The sequence below is a fragment of the Bos grunniens genome, chromosome 19 (genome assembly GCF_055505025.1).
Source record: "Bos grunniens cultivar Pamir isolate PY7600 chromosome 19, Bosgru_T2T1.0, whole genome shotgun sequence".
NCBI lineage: Eukaryota > Metazoa > Chordata > Mammalia > Artiodactyla > Bovidae > Bos > Bos grunniens.
In genome coordinates this window covers 14,738,011-14,764,813 of record NC_141183.1, presented here as the reverse complement: position 1 = coordinate 14,764,813, position 26,803 = coordinate 14,738,011, and the positions used below count along the sequence as shown (strand labels likewise).

General features: G+C 42.7%; 2 protein-coding genes across 9 annotated transcripts in view; one reads left to right on the top strand and one right to left on the bottom strand.

The window, feature by feature from the left end:
* PECAM1 (platelet and endothelial cell adhesion molecule 1) overlaps nt 1-6,532 on the bottom strand; it is a 109,097-nt gene extending 102,565 nt beyond the window's left edge. For both annotated transcript variants that reach the window (XM_086356913.1, XM_086356908.1), the window contains exon 1: nt 6,492-6,532. The gene's annotated coding sequence lies outside the window, so the exon portion shown is untranslated. The remainder of the gene's footprint in view (nt 1-6,491) is intronic.
* MILR1 (mast cell immunoglobulin like receptor 1) overlaps nt 1-26,803 on the top strand; it is a 37,770-nt gene that overhangs the window by 8,350 nt on the left and 2,617 nt on the right. The window contains exons 3-9 of one of the 7 annotated variants that reach the window (XM_086356930.1): nt 6,116-6,400; nt 8,546-8,656; nt 13,513-13,602; nt 14,131-14,187; nt 14,303-14,371; nt 14,971-15,051; nt 15,186-15,315. In XM_086356930.1, coding sequence (XP_086213056.1) covers nt 6,116-6,400; nt 8,546-8,656; nt 13,513-13,602; nt 14,131-14,187; nt 14,303-14,371; nt 14,971-15,023 — 665 coding nt within the window. In that variant the 3' untranslated portion in view covers nt 15,024-15,051; nt 15,186-15,315. Of the gene's footprint in view, nt 1-6,115; nt 6,401-8,545; nt 8,657-13,512; nt 13,603-14,130; nt 14,188-14,302; nt 14,372-14,970; nt 15,052-15,185; nt 15,316-26,803 lie in introns of those variants that run through there. The other 6 variants (XM_086356931.1, XM_086356934.1, XM_086356932.1 and 3 more) reach the window with 6 other exon arrangements.

Here is a 26,803-nt window from a genome sequence, read left to right as displayed (position 1 = left end):
GGTTCTGTTTTTTGGCTGCCCAGGAATCTTAGTTGTGGCATATGGAGATCTAGTTCCTTGACCAGGGATTGGACCCCTAGAGTCTTAGCCCCTGGATCACTAGGGAAGTCCCAGCAGATGGGTTCTTTACCCCTAGCGCCACCTCGGAAGCCCAGATAAGATAATTATGGAAGGACTTTCTAAGGGGATGGCATTTCAGGGGACCCCTGAAGGATGAGCAATGATTTGCTACAGTGAGAGAAAGAAGGCTCTAGTCAAGGGCTAATACCCTGTGCTGGGGGCTCCACCTTGAGGAAGAACTTGGCTGTTGGGAAGGGTGTAATATGCCACTGGTATGGCTGGAGGTCAGATGAAGGGACGGTGAGCTCAGGTGAGACTGGAAAGGGGAGGGGAGAGCCAAGGCAGGCCTATGACCCCATTTATCGTCTTTGAACTTAATTCTTCCTGGGTGGGGCAGGGCAAGGGTAGAGATTGGGGACTGGCTGGGAGGCTTCTGCAGTCATCCAGGAGATAAACAGTGGGGAGATGGAGAGGAGTGGACGGGGTCAGAACAGACTTTGGAGGGAGAAACAACAGGACTTGCTGAGTGATAAGGTTTGGAATCATAGGTACTAAAGGTGAGGAAGGAGTCAAGAATGACCCTCAGGTGTCTACTGTGATCAGCTGATGGACAAGGAGTGGTGTCGTTTACTGAAAGGGGCAAAAATAGAAGTTGTTCAATGGGTATAAAACTTTGGTTAGAGTTAACAATGCTGTACTATGCACTTAAAACTTTGTTAAGAAGGTAGATCTCTACAAATGACCCAGTTTCATTCATTTTTATGACTGAGCAATATCCCATTGTATATATGTACCACATCTTCTTCATCCATTCATCTGTCATTAGACCTATCAGCTGCTTCCACGTCCTGGCTATTGTAAATAGTACTACAATGAACATGGGGGTACACGTGTCTTTTTGAATTATGGTTTTCTCCAGATATGTCCAGTAGTGGGATTGCTGGGTCATATGGTAATTCTATTCCTAGTTTTTTGAGCAAACTCCATACTGTTCTCCATAGTGGCTGTATTAATTTACATTCCCACCAACAGCGCAAGAGGGTTCCCTTTTCTCCACACCCTCTCCAGCATTTATCATTTGTAGTTCAATTCAGTTCAGTCGCTCAGTCGTGTCCGACTCTTTGCGACCCCATGAATCGCAGCACACCAGGCCTCCCTGTCCATCACCAACTCCCAGAGTTCACCCAGACTCACGTCCATCGAGTCAGTGATGCCATCCAGCCATCTCATCCTCTGTTGTCCCCGTAGACTTTTTAAAAAAAATACTTATTTATGTATTTGGCTGCATCGGGTCTTAGTTGCAGCACGTGGGATTCTTGTTGCATCATGCAGGATCCTTCATTGTGGCGCACAAATTCCAGAGTGCTGGGGTTCAGTAGTTGGGCTCCTGGGCTTAGTGGCCTGGTGGCACATGGAATCTTAGTTCTTCAACCAGGGATTGAATCCATGTCCCCTGCTTTGCAAGGTAGATTCTTAACCACTGGATCAGCAGGGAAGTCCCTATAGTTTGTAGAGTTTTTGATAATGGCCATTCTGACCGATGTCAGACATGGATGGACCTAGAGTCTGTCATACAGAGTAAAGTCAGAAAGAGGAAAAAAAAAATCATGTATTACTGCATATGTGTGGAATCTAGAAAACAGTACAAATGAACCTATTTGCAGGGCAGGAGTAGAGACTGAGACACAGGGAACAGATGTGTGAATATGGCAGGGGTGGGATGAACTGGGATATTGGGACTGATGGTATGTGCTCTGCCACGTGTGAAACAGATAGCTAGTGGGAACCTGCTTTATAGCGCAGGGAGCTCAGCTCAGTGCTCACCCTAGAGGGGTGGGATGGGGGTGTGTTAGAAGGGAGGTCCAAGAGGGAGGGGCTGTATGTATACATATAGCTGAGTCACTTCATTGTACAGCAGAAAATAACACCTTGTAAAGCAACTATCAGATCAGATCAGTCGCTCAGTCGTGTCCGACTCTTTGCGACCCCATGAATCACAGCACGTCAGGCCTCCCTGTCCATCACCAACTCCCGGAGTTCACTCAGACTCACGTCCATCGAGTCAGTGATGCCATCCAGCCATCTCATCTTCTGGCGTCCCCTTCTCCTCCTGCCCCCAATCCCTCCCAGCATCAGAGTCTTTTCCAACGAGTCAACTCTTTGCATGAGGTGGCCAAAGTACTGGAGTTTTAGCTTTAGCATCATTCCTTCCAAAGAAATCCCAGGGCTGATCTCCTTCAGAATGGACTGGTTGGATCTCCTTGCAGTCCAAGGGACTCTCAAGAGTCTTCTCCAACACCACAGTTCAAAAGCATCAATTCTTTGGTGCTCAGCCTTCTTCACAGTCCAACTCTCACATCCATACATGACCACAGGAAAAACCATAGCCTTGACTAGACGAACCTTTGTTGGCAAAGTAATGTCTCTGCTTTTGAATATGCTATCTAGGTTGGTCATAACTTTCCTTCCAAGGAGTAAGCATCTTTTAATTTCATGGCTGCAGTCACCATCTGTAGTTATTTTGGAGCCCAGAAAAATAAAGTCTGACACTGTTTCCACTGTTTCCCCATCTATTTCCCATGAAGTGGTGAGACCAGATGCCATGATCTTTGTTTTCTGAATGTTGAGCTTTAAGCCAACTTTTCACTCTCCACTTTCACTTTCATCAAGAGGCTCTTGAGTTCCTCTTCACTTTCTACCATAAGGGTGGTGTCATCTGCATATCTGAGGTTATTAATATTTCTCCTGGCAATCTTGATTCCAGTTTGTGTTTCTTCCAGTCCAGTGTTTCTCATGATGTACTCTGCATATAAGTTAAATAAACAGGGTGACAATATACAGCCTTGACAAACTCCTTTTCCTATTTGGAACCAGTCTGTTGTTTCATGTCCAGTTCTAACTGTTGCTTCCTGACCTGCATACAAATTTCTCAAGAGGCAGATCAGGTGGTCTGGTATTCCCATCTCTTTCAGAATTTTCTACAGTTTATTGTGATCCACACAGTCAAAGGCTTTGGCATAGTCAATAAAGCAGAAATAGATGTTTTTCTGGAACTCTTGTGCTTTTTCTATGATCCAGCGGATGTTGGCAATTTGATCTCTGGTTCCTCTGCCTTTTCTAAAACCAGCTTGAACATCAGGAAGTTCACAGTTCACATATTGCTGAAGCCTGGCTTGGAGAATTTTGAGCATTACTTTACTAGCATGTGAGATGAGTGCAATTGTGTGGTAGTTTGAGCATTCTTTGGCATTGCCTTTCTTGGGGATTGGAATGAAAACTGACCTTTTCCAGTCCTGTGGCCACTGCTGAGTTTTCCAAATTTGCTGGCATATTGAGTGCAGCACTTTCACAGCATCATCTTTCAGGATTTGGAACAGCTCAACTGGAATTCCATCACCTCCACTAGCTTTGTTCGTAGTGATGCTTTCTAAGGCCCACTTGACTTCACATTCCAGGATGTCTGGCTCTAGGTCAGTGATCACACCATCGTGATTATCTGGGTCATGAAGATCTTTTTTGTACAGTTCTTCTGTGTATTCTTGCCATCTCTTCTTAATATCTTCTGCTTCTGTTAGGTCCATACCATTTCTGTCCTTTATCGAGCTCATCTTCTCATGAAATGTTCCTTTGGTATCTGATTTTCTTGAAGAGATACCTAGTCTTTCCTATTCTGTTGTTTTCCTCTATTTCTTTGCATTGATCACTGAAGAAGGCTTTCTTATCTCTTCTTGCTATTCTTTGGAACTCTGCATTCAGATGTTTATATCTTTCCTTTTCTCCTTTGCTTTTTGCTTCTCTTCTTTTCACAGCTATTTGTAAGGCCTCCCCAGATAGCCATTTTGCTTTTTTGCATTTCTTTTCTATGGGAATGGTCTATACATGGACATCCAGATGGTCAACACCAAAATCAGATTGATTATATTCTTTGCAGCCAAAGATGGAGAAGCTCTATACAGGCAGCAAAAACAAGACTAGGAACTGACTGTGGCTCAGACCATGAACTCCTTATTGCCAAATTCAGACTTAAATTGAAGAAAGTAGGGAAAACCACTAGACCATTCAGGTATAACCTAAATCAAATCCCTTATGATTATACAGTGGAAGTGAGAAATAGATTTAAGGGCCTAGATCTGATAGATAGAATGCCTGATGAACTATGGAATGAGGTTCATGACATTGTACAGGAGACAGGGATCAAGACCATTCCCACAGAAAAGCAACTATACTCCAATTTAAAAAAAAAGAAAAAAAGAATCTACTGTATAGCACAAGGAACCCTACTCAATACTCTGTAATGAACTATATGGCAAGTGAGAGAGTGGATGTATGTATACATTTAACTGATTCAATTTGCTGTACAGCAGAAACTAACACAACATTGTAAATCAACTGTGAGCCAATAAAAAATAATTTAAAAAAAAAAGAAGGTAGACCTCACGTTAACTGTTCTAGGCACAAAAGAACTAAATGAATGACTGAATGAATAAAAACATTTTTAAAAAGAATATAATTTTAATAATGTTTATCTACCTACCGATTGATTCATTAACTAGCAGATTAACTAGAGTTCAGTTTCAAAAGGTTATGTTTGAGGTGGCCAGGAGACATTCAAGTGGATCACAAAATAAGAGGCAGAAAAAGTAGTATGAGGATGGGATCAAGTGCTGCAGGAGACAGAAGAGGGAGAACTTTCGCCTGGAGGGTTTAGGAAAAGTTTTATGGGGAAGGTGGCATCTGAATGAGCCTTAAAGGACTCCTTTAATTTAAAAAACAACTGATTTATGGAAGAGTTACAACTCCCTTCCCTTGATCACAGTGATGCTGTGATGCCCTTTACCAGTCCTTTTACAAACTCTGAGGGAAGTTTACATCTTTCCACTAAATTTAGATATCCACCCTTATTCTGGTTTGAATCATCTTATCTCAGAGAGAAGTCCATGCTCTCTGCTTCATCATGAATACATCAATTCCTGAAAATTGCAGGAAGTAGATTTCAGTTTTTCGTAGGAAGAACAGTCTATTGATGCTATTCCCAAACAAAGTTGCTCTTTGAGGCTCCCATCCCTGGGTACCACTCTGTCAAGGATGCTGCCACCGGGATTCCTGCTCAGGGGAGGGAGGGATGGAGCAAGAAGACTCTAATTTGTTAGCTTCTTTCCTTTGACTTAAACAATGAAACATGTTTCATTGTTTCTGCACCCAGTTATTAAAATGGCACAGTACTGTCAAAAACAAAAGTATCTGCTTGGGAGCTGGCCCTGGCTCTGCCATTTATTAGGTATGTGGTCTCTGAGTTTCAATGGTCTCATCTGTGGAGTGGGCATAATGCTGTCCACCTTGTGTGCTGTTGTGGAGTGAACCAAGATAACATGTGTAGTGACCCCAACACATGAAGGGTACTCAGCGATTATCTTTCTTTCCCTATAATCCTGTTTCATTAAAGAACTATATAACAAATTACAGAGCTGGATTCTCCCATGAAGTATGGTATGATCTGACAGAGCCCACCAGACTCACTCGTTTCTGGTCAAGAATTTCCCTTAACTCTATCTATCAGGGTTACTTCCTGTTTTGGGGAGGAACTGAAAGATAATTGTACAGCTGAATTCTATAAACGACAGTACTGTGAGAAAAGATGATATTTTTAGACTTTCTTGATTAAAAAAAAGACACTTATCTTACAACGATTGGGACTAAAAGCACCTCTCAACTACATACTTGGAGCTGGATCTTTGACAAAATTATACCATCAAACACAAACAAATGATGAATTCTGATAAAAGGCAAGTTTGCACTCCAGCTCCTCAAAGCAGAGAGATGCTCTCCACTCTCTGGCTTTCTCAGAGCCTGGTTCATGCCAGGATACATGGGGTTTACCACATACCTATTGATCTTTCCCCATGGAGCTTCTTGTGAGCAGCTTGACTTCACAAGAGCAGTGTTGTCCATCTTCGGGTGAACAGCCGGGAATAGAGTAGGGCTTCCATCCATGTTTGTGGACTGAGTGAGGGAACCAATCTGCTCAGCCATTTAACGTGCACCTTCATTTTTCTAGACCCAGTGACTGCACCGGTGCTGAACATTAGCGTCATTCAAACGAAAACAGACCGATATATAACGCTACGCTGCATCTCATTCAACGGCTCTCTGCCTATCAATTATATTTTTTTTGAAAAAAACATCACCATATCACCAGTTATTTCCAAGGATGTAAGGAAGCCTGCTGAATTTAACATAACCGAGAGTAACACTGCGGAAGTGAAAGAGTACAGGTGTAAAGCTAAAAACAGATTGCCTGACCATGCAAAATACAGTAAACCTGTCACCATACCCTCAACAGGTAAGGGCTACCTGAATTCGTTCAACAGGGTCTAGATTTACTTCCAGAAACTGCAGCCTCTCCTCTGCCCACCATTTCCCACTTCGCCCACCTGCTTCTAAGTACTTTTTCTTCTGTAGGGTCCATTCGCTCTGATGGGGCTGCTTTCTGCCATAAAGGAACCATAGAAAAACCTAGAGGGTGGGGCAGGAAGGGACCTTGTTGTAAGACTTCCTGAACTGACTCTGTTTCCTGCTCAGATTCTTAGCAATCACATTAGAATTTGTAACTCTTTGTTTTCACTTTCTTTTTTTAAGCACTGTTTTTATATATTCATTTATTTTGACCATGCTGGGTCTTCATTGCTGCGCATGGGCTTTTTCTAGTTGCAGCAAGTGGGGGCTACTCTTCATTGCAGTGCCCGAGCTTCTCAGTGCAGTGACTTCTCTTGTTTGTGGAGCACAGGCTCTCTGCACATGGGCTTCAGTGGCTGCAGCACAAAGGCTCAGTAGTTGTGGTGAACTGGGCTTACTTGCCCCATGGCATGTGGAATCCTCCCGGACCAGGGATCGAACATGTGTACCATGCATTAGCAGGCGGATTCTTACCCACTCCACCACCAGGGAAGTCCTGCATCTCTTGAAGCTGGTGGGGTCTCTTGATTTTCTTGTGCTTTTTAAAATCATTTAAATAAAAACTCACTTCTAACACCGGTACCTTCCTCCTTGGCTGTTGAATGCCCTACTGCTAATGCTTGGTGAATCTAGATTTCTCTACTGGGGGCAAGAGCAGCTCCTGTCCCAGTCTTGTGTTTCAGAAGGCGCTATCTGGATTCTTCTAAGCCATACACTTTCCAATAAGCTTCCCATAAGCCATAGGGATGCCTGCCTGGACCTTGTATCTCTACTTTTCTGTACCTCACTCTAGGTTCCTAGACCTGCATTCCCTACCCCATCAGATCAGAACCCACCTCCCAGGGCCTGCACAAGTCTCTTTCCCAGCTCGTCCTCCCAAGGGTAGACCACCGTGAGGATGTGAGCACTCCTGGACTCAAGCCAAGGGAGCTGTTTGTGGGGGCTGAGGGACAACACTTGGCCACGCAGGCAGGTTCCTTAGGGCGCAGATCAGAGCCTGGGTGGGAAGGGGCCAGGCCAGAGCTAGAGCCGGCTCTCTTTACACTGTCATGTTCCAGCACAGAACTCAGAGTCTGAGAATTCCAGATTTAAACCTTTCCTTAGGGACTTCCCTGGCCATCTAGTGGTTAAGACTGCATTTCCAATGCAGGTGGCATGGGTTTGATCCCTGGTCAGGGAACTGGGACCCCTCATGGTGCATGGCCACAACATTTAAAAAATAAAAACCTGGCCTGATGAAGGGACACTGGTCAAGGCAGGAGGAGAAAAAAAAAATTAGGTTAGCAAGGGTAATAGGCATCAGATCAGATCAGATCAGTCGCTGAGTCGTGTCCGACTCTTTGCGACCCCATGAATCGCGCATACAAGGGCATTAAACACCTCATCCTCAGAAGATCAGAGCCCACATCTGGGTGTTCAGTAAGTTCTAACAGTCAGGCAGCCTGTTGGAGTCAGGCCCCAGAGTCAGCCTTTGGCTTACAAATCACCGCCTTCCATTCACTTAGCTGTGTGACCTTAGAAAAGTCACATACTCTTATTTAATTGCAAAATGGGAACTTTACTTGAGTCTTATTCTACTTAATTGTAAAATGGGAATAATACCAATGAGATACCTAAGGCAATGCACGAAAAGTGCTTAACACAAAGTCTGCATATAGTCAATAATAAGTGACAGCTGTTGGGTAACATAGATCGTACCGACATGACTAAAGACTTTGCCTGACAAATGGCCAGGCTGTTCTCAGACTTATGACCCTAATGATGTAGACAACAATCTGTCTGTTAAATGCTGTACTGCTTTTTTTTCTTTGCAAATAACCCTTGGTGGAAGGTGGACTTGGTCTGACTTTTAGAACTTCATTGACAACTTAATTCTCAGGGTTGAGGGTGTCCACATAGGGCAGGGACCCAGGTTTCATGGGTAACTTGGGAGACAGTCATGATCGACCTTTCCAGAACATTCCACAATTCAGTATCATTGGAAAAGCAGGTTGTGCAGTGACCAGTGAATGCTGTCTTCTTCTTCTTCCAGGAGGAGACTGCGGTCCATTCTGCCTGCAGCTCCTGCTTCCCGGGTTATTACTGGTGCTGATAATAATCATCCTAGTTCTGGCATTTTGGATGCTACGAAAGTACAAAGCAAGTAAGTTCCTTAGGAGCTTTGCCATTGTTTTCCCTGGTGGCTTAGACAGTTAAGAATCTGCCTGCAAGGCAGGAGATCCGGGTTCAATCCCTGGGTGGGGAAGATCCCCTGAAGAGGGGAATGGCTACTCACTCCAGTATGCTAACCTGGAGAATCCATGGACAGAGGAGCCGGACGGGCTATGGTCCTTGGGGTCGCAAAGAGTCGGACACCATTGAGCGACTAACACTTTCACTTTCCCTGGATTTTGGAGACAGACAGAAGGGGAGAGGGTAAGGAGGAAGGGAAAGGAGAATCAGAAATGGGATATGAAGAAAATGAAAAGAGAAGGAAAAGATGCAAAACAAGAAGATAATGAAGGACTTCCTGAACTGTTAACATTTAGCACAGTTCTCTTTTCTCTGGTGAAGCCTTCCCTATTTAGATTGCTTGTGGGCGTGTGACCTGTGCAGTCACATGGGGCCCCGTGCTAAGAAGACATTTTAATGCTCTGCTGTCATTGTCTTAAAATTTGTCATACCTTTTTACCTTTTTAAAAATTTTTTAAAAATTGTTTTTCAAAATTGTGGTAAAATATGCATAACAACAGAATTTACCATTTTGGCCATTGTTAAGTATACAGTTTGGTGGCATTAAGTACATTCACATTCCTGGGCTACCATCACCAGCCATCCACTTTTTCACTATGCAAATATGACACTCTGTACCTGTCAAATGGTGTAAGTCCCTATTAACTTCTCTCTCCTCCCAGCCCCTGGCAAACACCATTCTGATTCCTGTCTATTCTGACTAATAGTCTAATCTGACTATTTTAGAAATCTCATGTAAATGGAATCATACCCTATTTATCCTTTTGTAGGTGGCTTCTTTCATTTAGCACAATGTCCTCAAGGTTCATCCATGTTGTATACATGTCAGAATTTCCTTCATTTTGGGGGACTTCCCTGGTGGTCCAAGGGTTAGGACTCTGCATTTCCACTGCAGGGGACACGGCTTCAATCTGTGGCTGGGGGACTAAGATCTCCCAAGCCTTGCGGTGCAAAAGATTTTTTTCTCCTTCATTTCAAAAGCTGAATAATCAGTTATATATATGTGTGTATATATATATATAATATAATATATATATTATACACACACATGTATACATACATAACACATACTTTGTTTATCCATTCATTCATCCATCAATGAACTCTTTCTTCAGAAAAAATTCCTAGAAGTGGAATTGCTGGATCGCTTTTTTTTTTGAGACTCCTCCATACAGTTTTCCATAGTGGCTGCATCAATTTACATTCCCACCAACAGTGCATGACTTTCCTTTAAGTTGCATCCTTGTCAACACTTGTTACTTGTTACCTTTTTGATGGTAGCTATTCTGAGATGTGTGAGGTGGTATCACTTTGTAGTTTCAACTTGCATTTCCCTAATGATGAGTGATTTTGAACATCTTTCCATGTGCCTGCTGGAGATTTGTATGTGCTCTTTAGAAAATGCCTATACAATTCCTCTGCCTGTTTTTAAATTGGGTTGTTTGGTTTTTTGATGTTGAGCTGTATGAGTTCTTTGTACATTTTGGATATTAACTCCTTATCAGACATATCATTTGCAATATCTTCTTTCATTCTGTAGGCTGCCTTTTTGCTTTGTTGATAATTTCCTTCGCTGTGCAAGCTTAATGTAGTCCCATTTGTTTATTTTTGCTTTTACTTCTCTTGCCTGAGGAGACAGAGCCAAAAAAAATATTGCTAAGACCAGTGTCAAAGAGCATACTACCTATGTTTCCTTTTATGTGTTTTATGGTTTCTGATCTCACATTTAGGTTCTTAATCCACTTTATTTTTGTAGATGGTGTGAGAAAGTAGTGCAGTTTGATTCTTTCACATATAGCTGTCCAGTTTTCCCAATACCATCTATTGAAAAGACTATCTTTTCCTGACTGTATATTCTGACCTCCCTTGTAAATTAATTGACCGTGTAAGTAGGGGTTCATCTCTGGGCTCTCTAGTCTGTTTCACTGACCTGTGTGTCTGTTTCTGTGCCAGTCCCATACTGTTTTGATTGCTGTACCTTCGTAGTACAGTTTGAAATTAGAGAATATGATACCTCCAGCTTTGTTTTTTCTCAGGATAGGTTGTTTTGTGTTTCCAAACAAATTTTAGAATTATTTGCCTAAGTCTGTGAAAAAATCCCATTGTTAACTTGACAGGGATTTCATTAAACCTGTAGATTGCCTTGGGGAGTACAGCCATTTGCAATATTAATTCTTCCAATCTGTAAGAATGGTATATCTTTCCATTTGTTTGTGCTGTCTTCAATTTCCTTCACCAGTGTCTTATGGTTTCCCAAGTACAGGTCTGTTACCTTCTTGGTTATATTATTCCTCGGTATTTTATTCTTTTTGGTACAGATAGGATTGCTTTCTTAATTTCTCTTTCAGATAGTTCATTGTTGGTGTATAGAAATGCAACTGATCTCTGTATATTATTAATAATTCCATATACTGTGACTTTAGCTGAATTCATTTATTTGTTTCAACAGCTCTAGTTCTTTGGTGGTGTCTTTAGGATTGTCTCTATATAGTATCATGTCATCTGCAGTGACAGTTTTACTTTTTTCTTTCCAATTTTGATTCCTTTTTTTCTTGTCTGATTACTGTGGCTCAGACTCCCAATACTATTGTGAATAAAAGTGGCAAGAGTGAGCATTCTTGTCTTCTTCCTTATCTTAGAGGAAATGCTTTCAGCTTTTCATCACTGAGTATAATGTTAGCCATGGGCTTGTTATATATGGTCTTTATTATGTTGAGGTATGTTCCCTCTGTACTCACTTTGTTTAGTTTTTATCATAAATAGATATTGAATTTTGTCAAAAGCTTTTTCTGCATCTATTTAAATAATCATATGGCTTTTATTCAATTTGTTAATGTGGTGTATCACACTGATTGATTTGTGGATATTGAAATGTCCTTGTATCTCTGGGACAAATCTCAACTGATCATGGGGTATAATTCTTTCAATGTATTATTGAATTTGGTTTGCTACTATGTTGTTGAGGATTTTTGCATCTACATTCATCAGTGATATTGGCCTGTAGTTTTCTTTTTTTCTGGTGTCTTTGTCTGTCTTTTGTCATTTGGGTTTTTGTTGTTGTTCGTATTGGCTGCATCAGGTCTTAGGTGTGACACTTTGGATCTTTTTTTTTTTTTTTTTAGTTGCATCATGTGGGATCTTAGTGGCACCACGAAGGATCTAGTTCCCTGACTAAAGATTAAACCCAGACCCCCTGCATTATGAGCTCAGAGTCTTAGCCACTGGACCACCAGAGAAGTCCCTGTCTTTGGCTTTGATAGCAGGGTGATACTGGCCTTGTAGAATGAGTTTGGAAGGGTTCCTTCCTCTTCAATGTTTTATAGAGTTCACTTGTGAAGCCATCTGGCCCAGGATTTTTGTTTGTTGGGAGTCTTTTGATGATTGCTTCCATTTCATATTGAATGGTAATTGGTCTGTTCATATCTTCTATTTCTTTCTGATTTAGCCTGAGGAGGCTGTATATTTTAGGAATTCATCCATTTATTCTAGGTTGTCTGTTTTATTGGTGTACAACTGTTTATCTTAATCTCTTACGACTCTGTACTTCTATGGTTATCAGCTGTAACTTCTTTCATTTTTTTTTTTAATTTCTTGGACAAAATAATATGGAATTTACTTCCATGGAGAATTCTCATTGAAGTCCTATAAAAACATTCCTTTTTTTTTTTTTAACTGAAGGATAATTGCTTTACAATGTTGTGTTGGTTTCTGTCATACAACAATGCAAATCAGTCATAACTATATGTACATCCCTCCTTCTGGAGCCTCCCGCCCATCCCCCACTTCTTTCATTTTTGATTTTATTTATTTGAGCCCTCTTTTTTCTTGATGAGTCTAGCTAAAGGTTTATCAATTTTATTTGGCTTTTCATAGAACCAGCTCTTCATCAATCTTTTCTACTGTTTTATTTTAGTTGTTAGTTCACTTATTCCTGCTCTAATCTTTATTATTTCTTTCCTTCTAACTTTTCTTCTTTCCTTTGGGTGTAAAGCTGGGTTGTTTATGATTTTTCCTGTTTCCTGAGATAGACTTGTATTATAATAAACTTCCCTCTTAGAGCTGCTTTTGCTTGGTCCCTAAGATTTTGGATGGTTGTGCTTCCATTTTCATTCATCTTTGGGTATGTTTTTATTTCCTCTTTAATTTCTTCAGGGACTCATTGTTTGTTTAGTAGTATGTAGTTTATCCTCCATGTGTTTGTGGGTTGTTTTTTTTTTTTTTTTTTTTTGATAGTTTTTTTTCTTGTAGTTGATTTCTGGTCTCATATGTTGTGGTCAGAAAAGATGGCTAATATGACTTCAATCCTCTTAAATTTATTGCATCTCATGCATTTTTAAAACTAGTCTCTTCCTACAAAAATCCGAGGATCTTACAAAAGTGGAATTAATATTCTTGAGTACTCGCCAGGGCTAAATGGAACTCAGTTGGGTAATTTAGTATCTCTTGCAGATATTAAGAAGCTTTTTACAGGCTATTCTTTACAGTGAAGGAAAGAAAAGATATCTCTGGCCATCTCAGGCACAATCTAAGAGGCCAAGGGTGTTGTTTGCAGATCTGAGAACAAATCAGAAGGGCTCCTGGCCTGAAGCAGCAGATGCTACGGTCTCCTAGCTGAGCCCACGATTTCCCTTTAATAGACAACACTTCAGGCCATCCGAGAAGGTCATTCTTCCAGAACTTTGGGGAATTCTGCTCCGTGGAGGAGCAGGAAAAAAAAAATTGTGGCTGAATTGGTTTATTTTAATGATTTTGCACCAACTTACGTAGGAAAAGCTATGAAAGATAGTGCACCCAGAGTCTGCAGAAATATACCCATGGAAGCTGGAATATATGCAAATGTCTGTGAAAATCAAGCAGGTAAGAGAATTTTGTTTGAGATTTTGGTTGGTTTGGGGTTTTTGTCTTTTACATTTTTTTTAAGGTCATACACAAATGGGTAAAATACTGAAGAAGCTGAGTATAGCGTCTCCCTTCCGCCCCAACACTCAATCCCACTTTCCACTTTAAAGTCCTTCCACAGATATTTTATGTGTGTTTTATAAACATCTAAATAAATGGTAGTAATGGTAGCATGTCATAGATATGCCATTCTACACCTGATTTTTTCAGTTAGCAACATATCTTGGAGATTTTTTTTTTTTAATATCACTTCAGAATGATCCACACTGTGTTCCAATCACTTTTATGATCATCTCTTAAAGTTGGCATCGTTTACTGCTTTATGGTAAATAGACCCAGCACCTTGGCCAACAGTGAGAACAACCCCAGCCAATGTGGATGCTAACTGAGGACCAGCCATGTTCCAGGCACAGCGCTAAGCAACTTCTCTGCTCTGTCTGGTGCAAACACCACTAACTCCCAAATTATATCACCCCCATTTTACAGATGAGAAACCCGTGCCAGGCTTAGAACCAAAGCAATGTGTTTCCAGTGCCCAAGATGGTAAGTACTCTGCAAAGTCTAGAAGCGACATGCCATTGCAAGGGTAGCCACTGCCCTCAGGAGATCAGAGATTTGGACACAGACCCAGTAATTCTGTTTCTTGTCTTTTACCCAGGGGCTAAATACTCCCAGGAGATACATTATGCTGACCCCGTGTTCCAGCAAGTGGCACCAAGAGATCAGGGTGAGCCACAGTTTGGGATAGGAGACGCTGTTGAAATGGGCAGTGGTTTCTGTGAGGCCATCATTAGCTTTAGGAACCCAAGGATGGGATGAACAGGGGCGACATCCACGCTCTAGGACACCAATAGCAGCCAGCACCACAGCGCCTAATACATTTCATCAGGACGTGGGTGGATGGGGAGGAGGAAAGGATGTGGTAGGGAGTGTATCACATTAAAAAAATCCAGAGAGAACAAGGCAAGTGCACTTCTAAAATGCTTTCAAGAATAAATCACATAATGTAGTCCAGGAAAAAAAGACAGTTCATACTTGGTTTTATCAGGACCCCCAGCTACCAAAATAGAATTTTAAAAGAGCTTCTATAGATATATATCCAAGATTGAAGGCAAAAGGAGAAGAGGGCGGCAAAGGATGAGATGGTTAGATAGCATCACCGACTCAATGGACACAAGCTTGAGGAAACTCTGGGAGATGGTGAGGGACATGGAAGCCTGGCATGCTGCAGTCCACTGGGTTGCAAAGAATCAGACATGACTTAGCAACTGAACACCAATGACAACATCCTAAGTTTACTGAATTATTTTCTCTTCTATATTACAGAAAACAGTAATAATTCTAAAGATGGATACGTCTATTCTGAACTTGTCCTCTGAGATTTAAAGATGTAGGCTACATCTCAGGGTAAGATGCTTTTTATAAAGCTGATTTCCATAAAGAAAAAGCAAACTTGATTGATACTTTAAAAGGTTTCACCTGGTTACCCAAAGTGACTCGCTGTTTTTCATGCTTAAACACTATTCCTTTGGCTTTTTCAGGTACATACAATCCTGTCATCAGACAAGAGTTTTGTTAGGTGGGATCCTAAGTTTTTACATGCTTTTGCCATTTTTTGGCAAGGACCATTTCCCCCATTTCCACACCACTGAATAAAGAATAATTTTTTGACCACTGTGTTCTTCATAAGTGCATCCTGGAAGCTTACAACAATCATCTCCCCATCCCCATGCCCACTGAAGTTTCAGAAGCAAACACACAAAGCAAAAACCAAGCCTGAATTCCAAAACAAACCCTGGTGGCCTTGAAAAGGTGTCTGAAGAAAACAGCACCTGCAGTCACCTCTGGAGAAAGGCAAGATCACTCAACGAGTACACATTTATTACTCACTGCCACTAACATTTGCTCTTAGCTTCCGGAAGCCTGCAAATTCATTTGTATTGATTTCCATGGACTTTCTCAGTCCTCAAGATTCAGCTCATGTCAGAAGCGTGCCTTTATGTGCTGCATTTTTCCGGTCAGCTGTCTGTCAAGAGGACAGCCCAGAGTTGAGTTGGGGAAGAACAGAGAAATGGATTGGCTTCCCAGGATTGCTGTAACAGATTACTACAAACTGCTGACTTAAAACAACAGACATGCATTTTCTCATAGGGCTTCCCTGATAGCTCAGTTGGTAAAGAATCCACCTGCAATGCAGGAGACCTGGTTTGATTCCTGGATCGGGAAGATCCGCTGGAGAAGGAATAGGCTACCCACCCCAGTATTGGTGGGAGTGACTTAGCACACACACAGTGGATTCAGGAACTATCCAGATGATCCAGGTTGATCTTATCTGGAGATTCTTATTAATTACACCTTCAGAGACCCTTTTCTCAAGGTGATATTCACAGGTTCCAAGCGTTAGAACTTATGGGGGAGCCACCATTCAGTCCACTTGAGGGGCAAAAATATTTCTGGTTTGAATCTCTCATCCCAGGAGTTATAAGTAAAGTCCAATAAAGCCAAGAGGCATTTCTGGGGTTCTGGACACAAAATAACTTGGCCAAAATTGCTCCACTCTGTTCTTCTTCTGGGGGGGGGGTTGCCTGAACCTGTCTTAACTATTCTCAACAATGGACCTCTGACTAGAAAAATCATAGTTATCAGCTAATTAGACACTAACTCTGTAACACCCTTGGGGCCGGTTTTATTAACTTGATTTTACAGGTAAGGAAACTGAGGCTTAGATGGGGTAAGTAATTTCACAGGGTCATCCTCAGCTTGGTAAGTGGTTGGACTGGGACTTAAATCCCAACAAAGAACAACATCAGCACTGGCTGTGGGAATGCATATTCAGGGTGGGAAGGGCTATGCTGTACACACAGGTCCAGGTGAACCTGAGGATTTTGTTGTGATAAAGCAGCATTCATGAGCTTAATTTCCCCTTCTTTCTGTGGATATTTTTATTGGCTTGGCCATTAAGTCCATCTGGGTTCTTTCCATAAGATGTTATCAGTTCAGTTCAGTTCAGTTGCACAGTCGTGTCTGACTCTTTGCAACCCCATGAATCGCAGCACACCAGGCCTCCCCGTCCATCACCAACTCCCGGAGTTCACTCAGACTCACGTCCATCGAGTCAGTGATGCCATCCAGCCATCTCATCCTCTGTCATACCCCTTTTCCTCCTGCCCCCAATCCCTCCCAGCGTCAGAGTCTTTTCCAATGAGTCAACTCTTCGCATTAGGTGGCCAAAGTACTGGAGTTTCAGCTTTAGCATCATTCCTTCCAAAGAAATCCCAGGGCTGATCTCCTTCAGAATGGACTAGTTGGATCTCCTTGCAGTCCAAGGGACTCTCAAGAGTCTTCTGCAACACCACAGTTCAAAAGCATCAATTCTTCGGCGCTCAGCCTTCTTCACAGTCCAACTCTCACATCCATACATGACTACTGGAAAAACCATAGCCTTGACTAGAAGGATCTTTGTTGGCAAAGTAACGTCTCTGCTTTTGAATATGCTATCTAGGTTGGACATAACTTTCCTTCCAAGGAGCAAGCATCTTTTAATTTAATGGCTGCAGTCACCATTTGCAGTGATTTTGGAGCCCCCAAAAATAAAGTCTGACACTGTTTCCACTGTTTCCCCATCTATTTGCCATGAAGTGATGGGACCAGATGCCGTGATCTTCGTTTTCTGAATGTTGAGCTTTAAGCCAACTTTTTCACTCTCCTCTTTCACTTTCATCAAGAGGCTTTTTAGTTCCTCTTCACTTTCTGCCATAAGGGTGGTGTCATCTGCATATCTGAGGATATTGATATTTCTCCCAGCAATCTTGATTCCAGCTTGTGTTTCTTCCAGTCCAGCGTTTCTCATGATGTACTCTGCATATAAGTTAAATAAGCAGGGTGACAATATACAGCCTTGATGTACTCCTTTTCCTATTTGGAACCAGTCTGTTGTTCCATGTCCAGTTCTAACTGTTGCTTCCTGACCTGCATACAGATTTCTCAAGAGGCAGGTCAGGTGGTCTGGTATTCCCATCTCTTTCAGAGTTTCCCATAGTTTATTGTGATCCACACAGTCAAAGGCTTTGGCATAGTCAATAAAGCAGAAATAGATGTTTTTCTGGAACTCTCGTGCTTTTTCCATGATCCAGCGGATGTTGGTAATTTGATCTCTGGTTCTTCTGCCTTTTCTAAAACCAGCTTGAACATCAGGAAGTTCACGGTTCACATATTGCTGAAGCCTGGCTTGGAGAATTTTGAGCATTACTTTACTAGCATGTGAGATGAGTGCAATTGTGTGGTAGTTTGAGCATTCTTTGGCATTGCCTTTCTTTGGGATTGGAATGAAAACTGACCTTTTCCAGTCCTGTGGCCACTGCTGAGTTTTCCAAATTTGCTGGCATATTGAGTGCAGCACTTCCACAGCATCATCTTTCAGGATTTGAAATAGCTCAACTGGAATTCCATCACCTCCACTAGCTTTGTTCGTAGTGATGCTCTCTAAGGCCCACTTGACTTCACATTCCAGGATGTCTGGCTCTAGGTCAGTGATCACACCATCGTGATTATCTGGGTCATGAAGATCTTTTTTGTACAGTTCTTCTGTGTATTCTTGCCATCTCTTCTTGATAGCTTCTGCTTCTGTTAGGTCCATACCATTTCTGTCCTTTATTGAGCCCATCTTTGCATGAAATGTTCCCTTGGTATCTCTAATTTTCTTGAAGAGATCCCTAGTCTTTCCCATTCTGTTGTTTTCCTCTATTTTTTTGCACTGATCGCTGAGGAAGGCTTTATCTCTTCTTGCTATTCTTTGGAACTCTGCATTCAGATGTTTATATCTTTCCTTTTCTCCTTTGCTTTTCATTTCTCTTCTTTTCACAGCTATTTATAAGGCCTCCCCAGACAGCCATTTTGCCTTTTTGCATTTCTTTTCCATGGGGATGGTCTTGATTCCTGTCTCCTGTACAATGTCACGAACGTCAGTCCATAGTTCATCAGGCACTCTATCTATCAGATCTAGGCCCTTAAATCTATTTCTCACTTCCACTGTATAATCATAAGGAATTTGATTTAGGTCATACCTGAATGGTCTTTCCCTACTTTCTTCAATTTCAGTCTGAATTTGGCAATAAGGAGTTCATGGTCTGAGCCACAGTCAGCTCCTGGTCTTGTTTTTGTTGACTGTACAGTGCTTCTCCATCTTTGGCTGCAAAGAATATAATCAGTCTGATTTTGGTGTTGACCATCTGGTGATGTCCATGTGTAGAGTCTTCTCTTGTGTTGTTGGAAGAGGGTGTTTGCTATGACCAGTGCATTTTCCTGGCAAAACTCTATTAGTCTTTGCCCTGCTTCATTCCGTATTCCAAGGCCAAATTTGCCTGTTACTCCAGGTGTTTCTTGACTTCCTACTTTTGCATTCCAGTCCCCTATAATGAAAAGGACATCTTTTTTGGGTGTTCTAAAAGACCTTTAGACCTTAGACATCTTTTTCGGGTGTTCTAAAAGACCTTTAGACCTTTAGACCTTTTAGTTCTAAAAGGTCTTGTAGGTCTTCATAGAACCATTCAACTTCAGCTTCTTCAGCGTTACTGGTTGGGGCATAGACTTGGATTACTGTGATATTGAATGGTTTGCCTTGGAAATGAACAGAGATCATTCTGTCATTTTTGAGATTGCATCCAAGTACTGTATTTCAGACTCTTTTGTTGACCATGATGGCTACTCCATTTCTTCTGAGGGATTCCTGCCCACAGTAGTAGATATAATGGTCATCTGAGTTAAATTCACCCATTCCAGTCCATTTTAGTTCGCTGATTCCTAGAATGTCGAAGTTCACTCTTGCCTTCTCTTGTTTGACCACTTCCAATTTGCCTTGATTCATGGACCTGACATTCCAGGTTCCTATGCAATATTGCTCTTTACAGCATCGGACCTTGCTTCTATCACCAGTCCACATCCAAGCTGGGTATTCTTTTTGCTTTGGCTCCATCCCTTCATTCTTTCTGGAGTTATTTCTCCACTGATCTCTAGTAGCATATTGGGCACCTACTGACCTGGGGAGTTCCTCTTTCAGTATCCTATCATTTTGTCTTTTCATACTGTTCATGGGGTTCTCAAGGCAAGAATACTGAAGTGGTTTGCCATTCCCTTCTCCAGTGGACCACATTCTGTCAGATCTCTCCACCATGACCCGCCCATCTTGGGTTGCCCCATGGGCATGGCTTAGTTTCATTGAGTTAGACAAGGCTGTGGTCCTAGTGTGACCTCGGACGTGGGGTAGCTCCTCTCGGCCACGCTTAGTGTGCTGATCGCAGGCACCCGTGCTTAGTGCCTAAGATGTTATAGAAAACCCCAAATGAACTTTTGACCAACCCTAAAGAAGGCTGAGTACCAAAGAATCAATGCTTTCAAATTGTGCTGGAGAAGACTCTTGAGAGTCCCTTGGACAGCAAGGAGATCAAAACAGTCAATCCTAAAGGAAATCAACTCAATATTCATTGGAAGGACTGATGCTGAAGCTGAAGCTCCAATCCTTTGGCCACTTGATGCAAAGAATTGACTCATTGGAAAAGAGCCTGCTGCTGGAAAGATTGAAGGCAGGAGAAGGGGGAGACAGAGGGTAAGATGGTTGGATGGATCACCGATTCAATGGATATGAGTCTGAGCAATCTCCAGGAGATACTGAAGGACAGAGAAGCCTGGCATGCTGCAGTCCATGGAGTCACAAAGAGGAGGACACAGCTTTGTGACTGAACAACAATATTTGGAGGAACTCAGTATATCACAGAGGCTGAGAGTGAGGATATCCAGGCTCAGTGCTAATTGTGTGACTCTGGGTAAGTTACATAAAATCCTGGGGTTCAGTTTCCTCACTTGAGGGGGTGGGGGAAAGAGGAGAGGGACAGGGAGAAATGTTACCTACATCACGGAGCTGCTGTGAGAATTAACTCAGGTGATGAATGTAAAAGCTTTGGAACAGGGGCTGGGGACAGAGTAAGAACTGGGGAAAAAAAAAAATGCTAGCTATTCATAGTATGCTCATCCTTAGCACGGGTCATGCTAATTGGCTGCTCCCCTTAGAAATCTTCAGTCTTTGAGGTCATAAACTTAGTTACTTGGCCGCCATTAACCTCTTGATGTAGTAACCTGAGCTCCTTCCTGAAGCAGAGCCTGAGGCAAGGACTTGGTGCAGGTTGTTTATATGAGGGGCTAGGGAGACTGAAATAGAGAAGAAGCCAAGACAAGAGGTGGAGAGGGGCTGGCAAATTAATGAGCACCCCAGTAACTGGATGTGATACTATTAAGCCCATCTGAGGTCTCAAAGTCCACTATGTCCCTGGGTTTCACAGCATGCCCTGAATCGACAGCCTCTCATTTTCTCTTTGCAAAGCTTCTAAAGCAGTTAGCAGAAGCCAACCAACCCACAATCCATGTAATTACCACTGCCTCGTGCCTTTCAAGGGCTAGAACTATTGCGTAACCTCGAGCTTCATTATCTACCTCTGCTCTCTTCCCCACTGCAAGGGAAAGTCTTAGTAATTGGGAAGCTATAACATGTAAGGATTATCTCTACTCCCCTTACCACCAGCAACAGAGTCCTTGTTGCCATTCATCCTGGGAGGAAATCTGTTTATCAGGGCTGCTTTCTCCAGCCTCTGACAGGCTGATAGCCCTGAAAGCAGAGGCTGAGAAAAGGCCTTCTGTGGAACAGAAGGGACACTGGCAAACAGGGATGAGGGGCTGGAGGAAAAGCCAGAACGCGGTGTAAGGTTGAGTTGGGCATTGCTGTGGGGAACTGGGGCTCAATTCCATCGGAACTGTCTGTGGAGTGAAAAAATGCCTCTCAGAATTATCCCCTTGAGGACTGAGTGAGAAGCACTCATCCATCGGCTCCCATCCCCCATTGGCTGAGGGCTGCCCCCAGGAGGTGATGCATGTGGGCATTCCAAATGGGCTTCCATTGGCCTCTCACCGAGGCACTGGAAAGCCCCGGGGTAGAAAAGGAGTCATATGTCTTGGACACTAAAAGCAAGAAAGCTGTCAACACAAAGTGGGTGAGGCTGCAGATGCAGCTGGAATCAGAGGATGTGACTGCTGGCTGCTCGGCCGTCTCTCAACATTTCCTTTGTACTGACTATGTGGTTTATTTGCTTGTGTCTGACTCTTTGCGACCCCGTGGACCGCAGCACGCCAGGCTCTCCTGTCCTTCACCATTTCCCGGCGTAACAACAATAATAATAACTGCCACGGGCTGAGTATATACCAGGTTCCGGGCACTGCTGAGTGTTTTGTGTACTTCTCACAACACCCTCCTCACACAACCCCAACTTTCTACGGCCTCCACCTGCACCTACCCCCCGCATGGTCACTGAGCCCCAGCCCATGGCTTTTGGACTGAATTGTTTAGGATGGCAAGGGGAGGAAAAGGAAGAGGAAGAGGATCTATTGAGTTTTCATTCAATAGTTACATTTTTTTCATGTCTAGAAGTTTCCCTTTGGTTTTTGATTTTTTTTTTGCTGAGCCGGGTCTTAGTTGCAGCACGTGGGCTCTTTAGTTGGGGCATGCAGGATCTAGTCCCCTGACCAGGGATGCAACCTAAGTCCCCTGCATTGGGAGTGCAGAGTCTTAACCACTGAATCACGAGGGACATACCTAGTTCTTTTTCAAACCGACATATTCTTTTTTTTTTTGGTTGTGAAATAGAGTATGCATTATATAAAAATGCACAAAAATATATACCCACAGTTTAATAAGTTCTATTAATTGGACACTAGCAACAGAATGTTGTCAGCATCCCAGAAGCCCTCTGCATAGCTCTTCTCAATCACAACCCCAATTCCCCAACTTAACTACCCTGTTATGGGAATCACACCTTTGCTTTTCTTTAGTTTTACCACCTACATATGCATTCCTAAGCACCATCTTTAGTTTGTTTTGTCTGCTTTTTCAAAATTGGATGTAAATGAAATCACACAGCATTTATTCTCATGTCTGGCTCCTTTTGCTCAACATTGTGTTTGAGAGGTTTACCCAAGATGCTGCATGTATTTGTAATTAATTTATTCCTCTTGCTTAGTTCAGTTCAGTTCAGTCGATCAGTTGTGTCCGACTCTTTGTGACCCCATGGACTGCAGCATGCCAGGCTTCCCTGTCCATCACCAACTCCTGGAGCTTGTTCAAACTCATGTCCATCAAGTCAGTGATGCCATCCAACCATTTCATCCTCTGTTGTCTCCTTCTGCTTCTGCTTTCAATCTTTCTCAGCATCAGAGTCTTTTCCAGTGAGTCAGTTCTTTACATCAGGTGGCCAAAGTATTGGAGCTTCAGCTTCAACATCAGTCCTTCCAATGAATATTCAGAGTCGATTTCCTTTAGGATTGACTGGTTTGATTTCCTTGCTGTCCAAGGGACTCTCAAGAGTCTCTTCTCCAATACCACAGTTCAAAAGCATCAATTCTTTGGTGCTCAGCTTTCTTTATGGTCCAACTCTCACATCCATACATGACTACTGGAAAAACCATAGCTTTGACTATACAGACCTTTGTCAGTAATGTCTCTGCTTTTTAATATACTGTCTAGATTATTATTATCTTGCTAAGTAGTATTCCCTTGTTTGAATACACTATAATTTATCTATTGTGGGCTTCCCCGGTGGCTCAGTGGTAAAGAATTCGCCTGCAACAGGAGCCGCAGGAGATTCGGGTTCCATCCCTGGGTCAGGAAGATCCCCTAGAGGAGGGCATCCCAGCCCACTCCAGTATTCTTGCCTGGAGAATCCCATGGACAGAGGAGCCTGGTGGGCTACAGTCTATAGGGTTGAGAAGAGTAGGATACAACTGAAGCGACTTAGCACGCACATGCACAGCTTGGAACTGTTACAAACAATGCAGTTATGACCATTCTTACATGTCTTGCACATGTCTCTTGGTTCCCAAGTGCATGCAATTATGTTGAACATACATAGGAATGGAATTACTGGGGCATGGGGTATGTTCAGTTCGCTTATTCCTAAAATGTTGACGTTCACTCTTGCCATCTCCTGTTGGACCACTTCCAATTTGCCTTGATTCATGGACCCAACGTTCCAGATTCCTATGCAGTACAACATCAGATTTTACTTCTATCACCAGTCACATCCAAAACTGGGTGTTGTTTTTGCTTTGGCTCTGTCTCTTCGTTCTTTCTGGACTTGTTTCTCCACTGATCTCCAGTAGTGTATTGGGCACTTACCAACCTGGGGAGTTCATCTTTCAGTGTCGTATTTTTTGCCTTTTCATATTGTTCATGGGGTTCTCAAGGCAAGAATACTGAAGTGGTTTACCACTGCCTTCTCCAGTGGACCATGTTTTGTCAGAATTCTCTACCATAACCCATCCACCTTGGGTGGCCCTACACAGCATGGCTGGCTCATGGTTTCATTGAGTTAGACAAGGCTGTGATCAGACAATCTGTGATCAGATTGGTTAGTTTTCTGTGACTGTAGTTTTCAGTCTGTCTGCCCTCTGATGGAGAAGGATAAGAGGCTATGGAAGCTTCCTGATGGGAAAGACTGACTGAGGGGGAAACTCGGCCTTGTTCTGATGGGTGGGGCCATGCTCAGTTCAGTTCAGTCGCTCAGTCATGTCTGACTCTTTGCGACTCCATGAATTGCAGCATGCCAGGCCTCCCTGTCCATCACCAACTCCTGGAGTTCACTCAAACTCACGTCCATCGAGTCGGTGATACCATCCAGCCATCTCATCCTCCATCGTCCCCTTTTCCTCCTGCCCCCAATCCCTCCCACCATCAGAGTCTTTTCCAATGAGTCAACTCTTCGCATGAGGTGGCCAAAGTACTGGAGTTTCAGCTTTAGCATCATTCCTTCCAAAGAATACCCAGGACTGATCTCCTTTAGGATGGACTGGTTGGATCTCTTTGCAGTCCAAGGGACTCTCAAGAGTCTTCTCCAACACCATAGTTCAGAAGCATCAATTCTTCAGTGCTCAGCTTTCTTCACAGTTCAACTCTCACATCCATACATGACTACTGGAAAAACCATAGCCTTGACCAGACGGACCTTTGTTGGCAAAGTAATGTCTCTGCCTTTGAATATGCTATCTAGGTTGGTCATAACTTTCCTTCCAAGGAGTAAGCCTCTTTTAATTTCATGGCTGCAATCACCATCTGCAGTGATTTTGGAGCCCCCAAAAATGAAGTCTGACACTGTTCCCACTGTTTCCCCATCTATTTGCCATGAAGTGATGGGACCGGATGCCATGATCTTCGTTTTCTGAATGTTGAGCTTTAAGCCAACTTTTTCACTCTGCTCTTTCACTTTTATCAAGAGGCTTTTTAGTTCCTCTTCACTTTCTGCCAGTAGATGTTTAATCCAATTTTCAGTTGATGGGTGGGGCTGTGTTCCCTCACTCTTATTTAAGTAGAAAGTGAAGTTGCTCAGTCATGTCCAACTCTTTGCGACCCCATGGACTGTAGCCTACCAGGCTCCTCCGTTCATGGGATTTTCCAGGCAAGACTACTGGAGTGGGTTGCCATTTCCTTCTCTAGGAGATCTTCCCAAGCCAGGGATTGAACCCAAGTCTCCCGCATTTTAGGCAGACGCTTTATCGTCTGAGCCACCAGGGAAGTCATTTACCCGGGGCCAAACTATGGTGGAGGTAATGAAGATAATGGCAACCTCCTTAAAAGATCCCGTGCACACACTGCTACACTCAGTGCCCCTAACCCTGCAGCAGGCCACTGCCAACCCACACCTCCAGAGATTCCTAGACACTCTATTTATTTCCAAGGAAAACCATTCAATATCACAGTAATCCAAGTCTATGCCCCAGCCAGTAATGCTGAACAAACTTAAGTTGAATGGTTTTATGAAGACCTACAAGACCTTCTAGAACTAACACCCAAAAAAGATGTCTTTTTCAGTATAGGAGACTAGAATGCAAAAGTAGGAAGGCAAGAAATACCTGGAGTAACAGGCAAATTTGGCCTTGGAAATATGGAATGAAGCAGGGCAAAGGCTAATAGAGTTTTGTCAAGAGAACGCACTGGTCATAGCAAACACCTTCTTCCAACAACACAAGAGAAGACTCTACACGTGGACATCACCAGATGGTCAATACCAAAATCAGATTGATTATATTCTTCACAGCCAAAGATGGAGAAGCTCTATACAGTCAGCAAAAACAAGACTGGGAGCTGACTGTGTCTCAGATCATGAACTCCTTACTGCCAAATTCACTTAAATTGAAGAAAGTAGGGAAAAGTAGACCATTAAGGTAGGACCTAAATCAAATCCCTTACAATTATACAGTGGAAGTGAGAAATAGATTTAGGGGATTAGATCTGATAGACAGAGTGCCTGAAGAACTATGGACAGAGGTTCGTGACATTGTATGGGAGGCAGGGATCAAGATCATCCTCAAGAAAAAGAAATGCAAAAAGGCAGAACGGTTGTCTGAGGAGGCCTTACAAATAGCCATGAAAAGAGAAGCAAAAGGCAAAGGATAAAAGGAAAGACATACCCACTTGAATGCAGAGTTCCAAAGAATAGCAAGGAGAGATAAGAAAGCCTTCCTCAGTGATCAGTGCAAAGAAATAGAGGAAAACAATAGAATGGGAAAGACTAGAGATCTTTTCAAGAAAATTAGAGAAAAATTTTAAATTAAAAGTTGGCTTAAAGCTCAACATTCAGAAAACTAAGATCATGGCATCTGGTCCCATCACTTCAAGGCAAATAGATGGGGAAACAGTGGAAACAGTGTCAGACTTTATATTTTTGGGCTCCAGAATCACTGCAGATGGTGACTGCAGCCATGAAATTAAAAGAGGCTTGCTCCTTGGAAGAAAAGTTATGACCAGCCTAGACAGCATATTAAAAAGCAGAGGCATTACTTTGTCAACAAAGGTCCATCTAGTCAAAGCTATGGTTTTTCCAGTAGTCATGTATGGATGTGAGAGTTGGACTGTGAAGAAAGCTGAGCGCCGAAAAATGGATGCTTTTGAACTGTGTGGGAGAAGACTCTTGAGAGTCCCTTGGACTGCAAAGAGATCCAACCAGTCCATCCTAAAGGAAATCAGTCCTGAATATTCATTGGAAGACTGATGCTGAAACTCCAGTACTTTGGCCACCTGATGGGAAGAACTGACTCATTTGAAAAGACCCTGATGCTGGGAAAGATT